Source organism: Salmo salar, chromosome 16 (genome assembly GCF_965601325.2).
Source record: "Salmo salar chromosome 16, fSalSal1, whole genome shotgun sequence".
Taxonomy (NCBI): domain Eukaryota; kingdom Metazoa; phylum Chordata; class Actinopteri; order Salmoniformes; family Salmonidae; genus Salmo; species Salmo salar.
The window spans coordinates 65,351,852-65,364,229 of NC_138306.1; the positions used below are offsets into that span (position 1 = coordinate 65,351,852).

General features: G+C 40.4%; 1 protein-coding gene across 4 annotated transcripts in view; it reads right to left on the reverse strand.

The window, feature by feature from the left end:
• Positions 1–7,985, reverse strand: part of LOC106574301 (activin receptor type-2A) — a 49,988-nt gene extending 42,003 nt beyond the window's left edge. For 3 of the 4 annotated variants that reach the window (XM_014150111.3, XM_014150109.3, XM_014150110.3), the window contains exon 1: positions 6,819–7,985. In XM_014150111.3, coding sequence (XP_014005586.1) covers positions 6,819–6,873 — 55 coding nt within the window. In that variant the 5' untranslated portion in view covers positions 6,874–7,985. The remainder of the gene's footprint in view (positions 1–6,818) is intronic. The other variant, XM_014150108.3, reaches the window with a different exon arrangement.
• Between the last annotated feature and the right edge of the window lie 4,393 nt (positions 7,986–12,378).

Sequence of the window (12,378 nt, forward strand, 5' to 3'; positions counted from 1 at the left end):
GGAGGGATGTTGAGAGGCAGATACTCAGTCTGCTGCTCTCTTCCTCTGCTGAGAATGACCATCAGATGCAGCACCATCAGCCCAGTAAAATAGAAAAATTGAATTATTTAAATGTATGCTCACTCAGCTGTGTTTCACAAGTAACACAACAACCGATATATTACCAGTGTGATAATATAGCCTACCTCAAATATAAATTTAAAACAATGGCCCGAACAACAATGCATTGGCAGGGCAGTTCAAGCAAAGCCAATACACAGTGATAATGTATTGGGCCTAAAGTTTACTGCACAAACCTCATTGCTCCATTCTTATTTTTAATTGGTTAATATGGCATAGGCTTACGTTTAAGTCATGTTAAAAAAAATTATGCAGTAGATCTCGGATTACATTTAGTGGTTTTCCTACTAAAATCAATACATTTTTGAATATTGTTGAATTCAGTTTTGTCTGGATTCCATCCACATCACAGATTTGTTAGGGCCCTAATTATTCAGGAAGGACACAAGGAAACTGGGGCACAGTGCCAGCCAACACCAGCAGCTCCTTAAACTGTGAGCGACCAAAATATTGCAGAAAGAGTTTAACCCAAATAACAAACTGTAAAAGTGCGGAACGAGTCCAATATTTGGACACGTGAAGATCTTTAGTGCAACTCCCCTTGCTATTTGAAAAAACTGTGCTAGCCAAAACTAAGGAGATGTTCTGCAGCTGTGCCATCCAGCCATCCTGAAGCCTGGGGGGGGGGGCTAGGCCTGCTACATCTGTCTGGCTTCATCATTTCTCTGGTCTGGGTTTCTGGTGGTTGACAGTGTCAACATGAGCCTTGGTGGGGGTGGGAGCATGCTCTTTTTCACTAACTGACACGGTGAGGAACGCCTGGGCTCCGCTCTGGGGCCTCCAGGGTTCCCTGGAGACTCCGAGGGATGCTGCAGGCCTGGGTTCAAATAGTATTTGGCCTCTTCCGAATACTTTGAGTGTTCACTTGAGCCTGCCTGGAGTATATGAAATGGAGTGGTTTGCACTTGTGGGACTATTCCATTGGCCCTGGTGCACCAGGCAAGCTTAATCAAACACAGCTTAAGCTTGAATGATTTCAAATACTATTTGAACCCAAGTCCAGACTCTAGAGAGCGAGGCAGCAGGTAACCTGAACCGGATACAAAGCCTGGAATGGAATGGGCCATGGGCAGGCGAGCGACAGCAATTGAGCCGTTTATTATCCCACACCAAACCTCAACCACTTCAGTCAGTCAGAGCGGAGTATGGTTTCAGTTTTAGTAACAAATCTACAGTCCAGCAGAGCATGTCTTTATTACTGTACATGACATGTCAAGATGAGTGTGATTCAATTATAGTGCTGTTGCTTGGCTTTGGTGAAGCCAACATAAGTCATTACACATTTTTGAGCTGAGGCTTTAAGCGGCTGGGCTACAGCTACTTTACCCTTAGCATATGGCTGTGTAGTCTAACCTCTTTAGCCTTGTTTTAAAGAGGATCAAACTCTACATGGGCCTTTGTCCCAAATCAGAGTCAAAGGACTACTTGAGGCTAGACATTTGAATTCTTTATTGAGCGTCACACTACAGTACTTTCTTCAGGGTCTAGGGTATGCATATTTACTGTCCTCATAATTCCTACTCACTTCAGTATACAAACACCCACATTTAGTGACAGATATTCAGGCTTAACACAGAATGAAAGATGTACATGAAATAATGTGAATGTGTAATGTGGCAAGAAAAGCTAATACTTTTACATGTGTCATCAAACCTTGAAAATATAACCTTGACAGTGTTTCCCCTAGGATTTTTTTCAACAGCGGTGGCAAAGGTGGCTGTTTGCATAGACTTCCAGTCATTGAGCCAATGACTATCCCTTTAAAAGCGCGTCTCAGCTGCTAAATGAATATAGGGGAAACACTGCTTGACTGACCAACTGTTAGGGCAGCAGCAGCTTTCAAAAGCAGACAGCATACAAGATTATCTAGGCAGCTTGCTCCCCAGTGAGGATTCTGCATTTAATTCCATATAGTGTCAAGTCAGCAAGTTGTAGTCTTTATTAATCAGACGAGGTCCACCACCACCAGACAAAAGCATATGGTTTTATTTTGCATTTCCAGTATAGGCCTAGATGTTATGTGATGCCACAGGATGACAAAACAGTGACACCACTCAAATGAAAACAGTACAGGTCAGGATGGTATTTCCCCAATGATTTGCCATCTAAGATAACATCTATTGACAGTGGGTACTCAGTTAGGTGACACGACAAACAATGGATGCTATGTGTGATCAAAAACACTTTCACTAAATATGGTTAAAATACATAAAATCCTTTGAATACCTGAATGTGGAAGTTAACCATGGGCCCAAATGCAAAGTGCCGTGCTAAAAACTGTAAAATCTGTGGGACAGCCTTCACGAAACCCGTGCGCTCATATTTGCTCTTTGCCATTGGTATTACGCTCTACCAGAGTAAGATTGATGTGACATTGTATTGCCAACAAGTATGGGAACGTTCTGAGGGTGTTTCAGTCATCAGACATCCATTGGACTGAAATATAAGGTTAAATGTTTTTCCTTCGCTTTGGTCATTCAGATGTTTTCAGAGACACAAAAAAAACATAAGTTACAAAGTTGAGTTTTGTAGCTACATTTTGGTGTATGAGAAGTCAAAATTCACATTGCCACCTGTTTTCATGACAAGATGCTAGCTAGCTGTATGAGCGAGTAAGTTGGCTTGACGCCGTTCGCTGAGATAACGTTCTGGGCGAGAGGCAGTGCTGCTCTGCAGTGGCTGTATCAGGGTTTCGGTTCAGAAAATGTGGTGCCGAACAACGTGACCCGGGAAGATTTGAATTTACCGGTCATTTGGTGCATAACCCATTAGGGCTTCCACCCACGGTGCTCAGAATGACTGAAATCACATTTAAATGATGGTAATGCATCTTAACAGAACATGCAACTGATGTAATTAACTGCCAATAAAACATTTTCAAACACTTGCCAAAATGCAAAGCGCCAGAAAACACCATTCTAAACAGTGCACCTGACGGCGCATCCATATGTGACAGAGATTCAAATATCTGTTAGAAATGTACAAAGAATCTAAAGATGCAATAACTAGGATGGGTTGCTAATATGACTAGGGTTGTGCCTTTGGCTTCTGGACAACAAAAGAAAGTTTACATGAAATAAATATGCCAAAACTATACATCTTAGCCAAATACATTTAAACTCAGCTTCACAATTCCTGACATTTAATTCTAGTAAAAATTCCCTGTCATTAGGTCAGTTAAGATCACCACTTTATTTTAAGAATGTGAAATGTCAAAAATAGAAGAGGATTTATTTAAGCTTTTATTTATTTCATCACATTCCCAGTGGGTCATAAGTTTACATACACTCAATTAGTATTTGGTAACATGGCCTTTAAATTGTTTAACTTGGGTCAAATGTTTTGGGTAGCCTTCCACAAGCTTCCCACAATAAGTTGGGTGAATTTTGGCCCATTCCTCCTGACAGAGCTGGTGTAACTGAGTCAGGTTTGTAGGCCTCCTTGCTCGCACACACTTTTTCAGTTCTGCTCACACATTTTCTATAAAATTGGAGGTCAGGGCTTTGTGATGGCCACCCCAATACCTTGACATTGTTGTCCTTAAGCCATTTTGCCACAACTTTGGAAGTATGCTTCGGGGTCATTGTCCATTTGGAAGACCCATTTACGACCAAGCATTAACTTCGTGACTGATGTGTTGAGATGTTGCTTCAATATATCCACAATTTTCCTGCCTCATGATGCCATCTATTTTGTGAAGTGCACGAGTCCATCCTGCAGCAAAATACCCCCACAACATGATGCTGCCACCCCCGTGCTTCACAGTTGGGATGGTGTTCTTCGGCTTGCAAGTATCCCCCTTTTACCTCCAAACATAACCATGTTCATTATGGCCAAACAGTTCTAATTATGTTTCATCAGACCAGAGGACATTTCTCCAAAAAGTACGATCTTTGTCCCCATGTGCAGTTGCAAACTGTAGTCTGGCTTTTTATGGCGGTTTTGGAGCGGCCTTTCAGGTTATGTCGACATAGGACTTGTTTTACTGTGGATATAGATACTTTTGTACCGGTTTCCTCCAGCATCTTCACAAGGTTTTTTTGCTGTTGTTCTGTTGTATACTAAACTCAGCAAATAAAGCAACGTCCTCTCACTGTCAACTGCGTTTATTTTCAGAAAACTTAACATGTGTAAATATTTGTATGAACGTAAGATTCAACAACAGACATGAACTGAACAAGTTCCACAGACGTGACTAACAGAAATTTTATAATGTGTCCCTGAACAAAATCAAAAGTAACAGTCAGTATCTGGTGGCCACCAGCTGCATTTAGTACTGCAGTGCATCTCCTCCTCATGGACTGCACCAGTTTTGCTAGTTCTTGCTGTGAGATGTTACCCCAGTCTTCCACCAAGGTGCCTGTAAGTTCCCAGACATTTATGGAGAAAAAAAATAATATTTGTCCTAGCCCTCACCCTCCGATCCAACAGGTCCCAGATGTGCTCAATGGGATTGAGATCCGGGCTCTTCACTGGCCATGGCAGAACACTAACATTCCTGTCTTGCAGGAAATCACGCACAGAACGCGCAGTATGGCTGGTGGCATTGTCATGCTGGAGGGCCATATCAGGATGAGTCTGCAGGAAGGGTACCTCATGAGGGAGGAGGATGTCTTCCCTGTAACGCACAGCATTGAGATTGCCTGCAATGATAACAAGCTCAGTCCGATGATGCTGTGACACACCGCCTCAGACCATGACGGACCCTCCACCTCGATCCCGCTCCAGAGTACATTCCTCGGTGTAATGCATTCCTTCCACGATAAACGCGAATCAGACCATCACCTCTGGTGAGACAAAACCGCAACTCGTCAATGAAGAGCACTTTTTGCCAGTCCTGTCTGGTCCAGCGACGGTGGGTTTGTGCCCGTAGGCAACGATGTTGCCGGTGATGTCTGGTGAGGACCTGCCTTACAACAGGCCTACAAGCCCTCAGTCCAGCCTATTGCGGACAGTCTGAGCACTGATAGAGGGATTGTGCGTTCCTGGTGTAACTCGGGCAGTTGTTGTTGCCATCCTGTACCCGTCCCGCAGGTGTGATGTTCAGATGTACCGATCCTGTGCAGGTGTTACACGTGGTATGCCACTGCGAGGACGATCAGCTGTCCATCCCGTCTCCCTGTAGCGCTGTCTTAGGTGTCTCACAGTACAGCCATCCTGTACCCGTCCCGCAGGTGTGATGTTCAGATGTACCGATCCTGTGCAGGTGTTACACGTGGTATGCCACTGCGAGGACGATCAGCTGTCCATCCTGTCTCCCTGTAGTGCTGTCTTAGGTGTCTCACAGTACAGACATTGCAATTTATTGCCCTGGCCACACCTGCAGTCTTCATTTTTTTATTTCACCTCCTTACAGCATGCTAAAGCCACATTCATGCAGATGAGCAGGGACCCTGGGCATCTTTCTTTTGGTGTTTTTCAGAGTCAGTAGAAAGGCCTCTTTAGTGTACTAAGTTTTCATAACTGTGACCTTAATTGCCTACTGTCTGTAAACTGTTAGTGTCTTAATGACCGTTCCACAGGTGCATGTTAATTAATTATTTAAGGTACATTGAACAAGCATGAGAAACAGTGTTTAAACCCTTTACAATGAAGTTCTGTGAAGTTATTTGGATTTTTACAAATGATCTTTGAAAGACTGGGTCCTGAAAAAAGGGACATCTTTTTTGTTGAGTTTACTTTGCATAAAGTAGTATAAAAAGTTGCATTCTAATTTCATAAATTGGTTCATATTGTTACACATTCTCAGTTTTGTATAAATCATGATCATTTGTTAATATGACCAACCTACCTAAAATTCTTGGTCATACATTACTGTTATTATGCATTCCGTACTGCCTCATTTGCAAATTAAGTGCCATGTTTGTGTAATATTGCATTTTAATTTAATACATTTTACTTGAATCTCTGTTCTACACCAGCCCTAAAAATGGCAAAACAATATCTTATTGGGAAAAAAACATGTTGAATGTAAGAATCCCAACAGGTGATTTGGTGCCATATTTGACTCGGGATTAACATAGACCAGCCCACAACCTTTTGACCTTTTCCGATCACTTCAGATAAGATCTCAGCAACAGTAAGTCCTATCCTCATGAAATATAGTGTTGTGTTCCTGAGAAACTTGTATATGACATGAAATACAAAGTATAACACCATATACAGTTTCATTTTGACCCCTAACACTCTACAAAATGATAGATGGCATAGGTGACTTATGGCTAGTTCCCCTCAGATGATAGCACCATGGATGCTTCTGATTTTTTTTTGTTTTGTCAGTGGTCTTGGTGCACTGGAAATGTAATGCGGCACACACTGAGGATGAGGCATATTCCAGGTATGTCCACACACTGCGATTTGTCTTACATTATGAATTAACATATCTTCCCACTTATACAAGTCCCTGACTCAGAAGACACCCAAGTGCATTAAAGTATGCAATCACTGCTACTGCACAGACTGAGCCATGCAACAAATTGCATTTTTTACATAACAGGAGGTATCAGTATACTTGTTAATGAATAAGAAAAACAAATCGGGATCTCTGTTCAAACAAAGTGTAATAAACTTTAAAATGAGGCGAGTGTCACGGTCAAAGGCCATGACGCATTGTATCACTAACTGTGTACAGTAGTACAGTATTTCTAACACAACCATGCATACAAAGCCAATTATTTTACCAACAGATATCCACCCACCTGAGGAAAACGAGATGAGAAAAACAGCAAACGCCAGCTCACTAGCGGCTCCCATTTTCAATCCAATTGAAATCCTTTTATTTCTGGGAAATAAACAACACACAGCTGCAAAGGTTTGCTCCTCCACCGTGTGTTGTGAAGGTCTGTGCAAAAAAAGAAAATGTAACTAGCCAGCTAGTTTGCAAGCTAGTATTGTCAACATTGCGTGGTATTGACACGGACTTTCCAGTTGACAGGTGTTTGTTGAGAAGACCCACTCCAAAATATCCACTGGCCAGCCTATAGGCTTACTACTACGTTACACAGTTGCAGGTCCTGAAGAATTATGCCCAAAAATGTGGAAGAGGTGATACTTGTGTAGCTAGCTAGAGGCTACAAAATGGTTAAAACCATAGCTAATGACTGACTTGTTGCAGGTTGGTCTAACTGTCCGTAGCACGTTACAGTACTTGTAGCTAGCAATATTACTAGGCAACTATTCCACTGTGTTTAACATTGATGTTACCTTTCTTTACATTCAATCTTGTTAATTTACCTAGTTAGACGAAACCAGGTAAATATGCTAAACAGTCAAATTAGCAACAATATCATGGAACATATCTAATTAACCCTCAATCTTAGCAGGTTAGCTAGTTTCAGGTAGTTTAAATTACGTAGTTTGCTAGTTATCGTAAATGATCTAACATCAGCTTGCAAGATAAGACGTTTCAATACACCACATTTCGTGGACTAACGTTATATTTCATACATCTCATTTCTTGGTCCTCACAACGCTGTCTTCACCTTCCAACATGTAACGTTAACGTTATGCTAGCGCATAATCCGATTCCAAACAGAAACATTGTATTTCCCCTTCCCAATGGATTGCAATGTGTTCTGTCATTTGGCTTTTACGAGCTAGTTGTGCACACCGTAAAAGCTGGCAACCAGTGTCTGTAAAAATCGTATCCAATTGCAGCTTTGGAGCAACCAAAATGTTATCAGACACGTCGTTGGGAAACGCACATGAGATCAACAGCGAATAAGTTTTGACAACACGCTGCTGTCAAGTCATGAGTGTATCAAAGACAAGAACGGCAGTACAGCATTTTCCCAAGCGTGCAGTATCCTCATAGTTTCCCTCTTCTGTGACCAGTGCCACAGTTTCAAGATGGCGTTTGGTGTGGATTGTCTTTGTTTTTTTCTTTACTGCACCCTCAGACCCCTCCCCTCCGTTTACTCAAACACCCTCTCGTCAAATCGAAAGCGAGCTCGGGCAGCCTAAAGATGACTGGAATCCAATCAGAGAGGAAGAGAACCGTTCATATTTGGGATACATCTCAATAGTCTACGTGGATTCCTCCTTTTATGTCCTCTCCTTCATATGCTCTGAACGAAAATCATTGGATAGGTGAAATAAATATGATAGATTCTAATAGGTAGTTGTTTTACATGTCCTGTTCAGTTTCAGATCAACCCATGAAGGAAGAGAGACAATCCCAAAAAGCAATATACTCCCTAGCTGACGAAACTCAACTCCATGAAGGAAGTTTCCCAGAAAGCAAATTATGTTTTCTTTTAGATGTATTTTCCAGACGGTGCATTTTAGGTGCGGAATGAAAGGTGAAAATACGTATTTTCCGGGCTTATTTTCCAGATATCGAAAATACGCCTTTTCTAAACATCGCAAATACGTATTTTGTGGACGCTGAAAATACATATATTCCGGATATAGAAAAATAGTATTTTACGTGAGGCAGGTAGCCTAGTGGTTAGAGCGTTCAGCCAGGAACCAAAAGGTTGCTGGATTAAATCCCTGAGTTGATAAAGTCAAAATCTGTTGTTCTGCCCCTGAACAAGGCAGTTTACCCACTGTCCCCGGTAGGCTGTCATTGTAAATAAGAATTTGTTCTTAACTGACTTGCCTAGTTAAATAAAGGTTACATTTTCTGGACATCGAAAATATGTATTTTGTGGACGTTGAAAATACATATTTTAAGGATGTTGAAATCAGGTGCATTTTACATGCTGAATGAATGGTGAAAATACATATTTTCTGGACGTTGATTCTATGGTCAAATTTCAACTGCACATACAGTACCAGTCAAAAATGTGGACACCTACTCATTCAAGGGTTTTTCTTTATTTTTACTATTTTCTACATTGTAGAATCATGTAGTAACCATAAACGCAAAGACTGGTGTTTTGTAGGTACTATTTAATGAAGCTGCCAGTTGAGGACTTGTGAGGCGTCTGTTTCTCAAACTAGACACTGTAATGTACTTGTCCTCTTACTCAGTTGTGCACCGGGGCCTCCCACTCCTCTTTCTATTCTAGTTAGAGACAGTTTGTGCTGTTCTGTGAAGGGAGTAGTACACAGCGTTGTACAAGATCTTCAGTTTCTTGGCAGTTTCTCACATGGAATAGCCTTCATTTCACAGAACAAGAATAGACTGACGCGTTTCAGAAGAAAGTCCTTTGTTTCGGGTCATTTTGAGCCTGTAATCGAACCCATATATGATGATGCTCCAGATATTCAACTAGTCTAAAGAAGGTCAGTTTTATAGCTTCTTTAATCAGGACAACAGTTTTCAGCTGTGCGAACATAATTGCAAAAGGGTTTTCTAATGATCAATTAGCCTTTTAAAATTATAAACTTGGATTAGCTATCACAACGTGCCATTGGAACCCAGGAGTGATGGTTGCTGGGCATCTGTACGCCTATGTTGATATTCAATTTAAAAAAAAGAATCAGCCTTTTCCAGCTACAATAGTCATTTACAACATTAACAATGTCTACACTGTATTTCTGATACATTTCATCTAACTGCCTGTAGCTCAGGACCTGAAGCAAGGATATGCATTTTCTCGATTCTATTTGAAAGGAAACACTTTGAAGTTTGTGGAAATGTGAAATGAATGTAGGAGAATATAACACATTAGATCTGGCAAAAGATAATGCAAAAAACACATGTTTTTGTTTATTTATTTTCTATCATCTTTTAAATGCAAGAGAAAGACCATAATATAATATAGGAGTCTAGGGACAATTTAGATTTTGGCCACCCGGCCAAGTTTCAGATTGATCCAGTGAAGCATTGCAATACTGCACAATATTTTCTAATCAAATCTGGCCAAATGTGCCGAATTGGTCAATTGATACATTTTCAAGTACATAACTATAGAGCACATACAAAAATGATATGGTAATACAAAATGTAAGTTTACACACTCCCAGAAATTTCATACATGATGGATCATTAGCTTATACACTAACTTTCACACATCTAGATGGCGGGGCGGGTGTGGAGCCAGAGACAGCAGGGGTTGAAACTGTAGAACTCATTTCATACATTTGAATATAAAAAAAATATTTTATCAAACAAAACTATGCTACATTTTATCTCTGGGACCCTCAGGGTGACAAATCAGAGCAAGATTACTGAATGTAAGTACATTATTTACCTTCAGAGGTGACTGTATCAAACCAGTTGCTGAGATACAAGTTTGTTGTTGTGCACTCATCAAACAATGGCATGGTATTTTTTCACTGTAAAAGCTACTGTAAATTGGACAGTGCAGTTAGATTAACAAGAATGTAAGCTTTCTGGCCATATAAGACATGTCTATGTCCTGGAAAGTTTGCTGTTACTTACAATGTCATTCTAGTCACGTTAGCGCACTTTAGCAACAACCGTCCCGGTATAGGGACAACGGTCCTACAGGATCCTTAACAGAATGCACTCTCAAACTTTTGTATAATTCCAGACAGTAGTTTTGAAATTGGTGCTCACGATCCAAAAGTGGTCACTGTATTTTGTGTACTACATCATTCAATTGTGTACTATGTCATCCATTTTGTGTGATATGTTACACATTTTGCAATTTGCATGATATTGTACAAAATTTGATATTCGTGTAATATGTTATGAATCCAATTTGTAAGCTATATAAATAAATAAAGAGAGTCGCATACTCTCTCTCTCTATATATATATATATAACTCCCAGTCAACACCAATGTTTCGTTATCGCTGTGCCTTCTTCAGGGAATCCAATTTGTGCAATATGTTACATATTTGTTGTGCTTAAGATCTCAGAGTACATCCTTAATGTAGGACAGAGGAGCCAACTGGAGATTGCAGCAAAATATTGATTATTGCTCCCATGTCTCATGCACTTATAGTAGCTTTTAAAACTGGCAGCAATGATGTTCAAAGTAGTCTAACCTACAGAATAAACCAAAAGACCACTTCAACTACAATAACATTATCAATAACAGTTACATAATTGTTTTCTTGCTATGACTGTGATGTTTTCATTTGTGTACCTTAGCTGAATGCACTGAATGGATAAGAGCATCTCCTGAATTACCAAAATGTAAACTTAAAAATAAGCATGCTGGGTATTATCCTAATGAATACCGCCCTCAAACAAGTACAAATTTACTCTGTACAGACCAGATCCAAATCTGAATGAATCATAGACGTCCAGGCGATGTTTCACAAGTTTGAACATCATAGTATAGTACGGCACAGTTTAGTACAGTAGAACACAGTAGAGTGCAGTACAGTTCGGTAAATATGGTACGGTACAGGACATCATAGTTTTATTCCGTAAACTACAGTACAGTGCAAAACAGTATACTACAGTTTAATTCATTAGAGTACAGTACAGTATAGTTTAATTCAGTAGAGTACAGTACAGTTTACTGTGCTCTACTGTATTATACTGTACATTTATTTACTGTGTACTGTGATGTACTGTACTCTGCTGTGCTCTACTGTACTGTATTGTGCTGTGCTGTCCAAACTTGTGAAACATAGACATCTATGATTGGTTCAGATTTGGTCCGGTCTGGACCGGGCCAAATCTGAACCAATTATATACAGTTGAATTCGGTAGTTTACATACTTCTAGGTTGGAGTCATTAAAACTCGTTTTTCAACCACTCCACACATTTCTTGTTAACAAACTATAGTTTTGGCAAGTAGGTTAGTACATCGACTTTGTGCATGACATAAGTCATTTTTCCAACAATTGTTTACAGACAGGTTATTTCACTTATAATTCACTGTATCACAATTCCAGTGGCTCAGAAGTTTGCATACAGTAAGTTGACTGTGCCTTTAAACAGCTTGGAAAATTCCAGAAAATGATGTCATGGCTTTTGAAGCTTCTGTTAGGCTAATTGACATCATTTGAGTCAATTGGAGGTGTACCTGTGGATGTATTTCAAGGCCTACCTTCAAACTCAGTGCCTCTTTGCTTGACATCATGGGAAAATCAAAAGAAATCAGCCAAGTCTTGTTCATCCTTGGAAGCAATTTCCAAACGCCTGAAGGTACCACGTTCATCTGTACAAACAATAGTGCACAAATATAAACACCATGGGACCACGCAGCCGTCATTCCGCTCAGTAAGGAGACGCGTTCTGTCTCCTAGAGATACTTTGTGGCGAAAAGTGCAAATCAATCCCAGAAAAACAGCAAAGGACCTTGTGAAGATGCTGGAGGAAACAGGTACAAAAGTATCTATAGCCACAGTAAAACAAGTCCTATATCGACATAACCTGAAAGGCC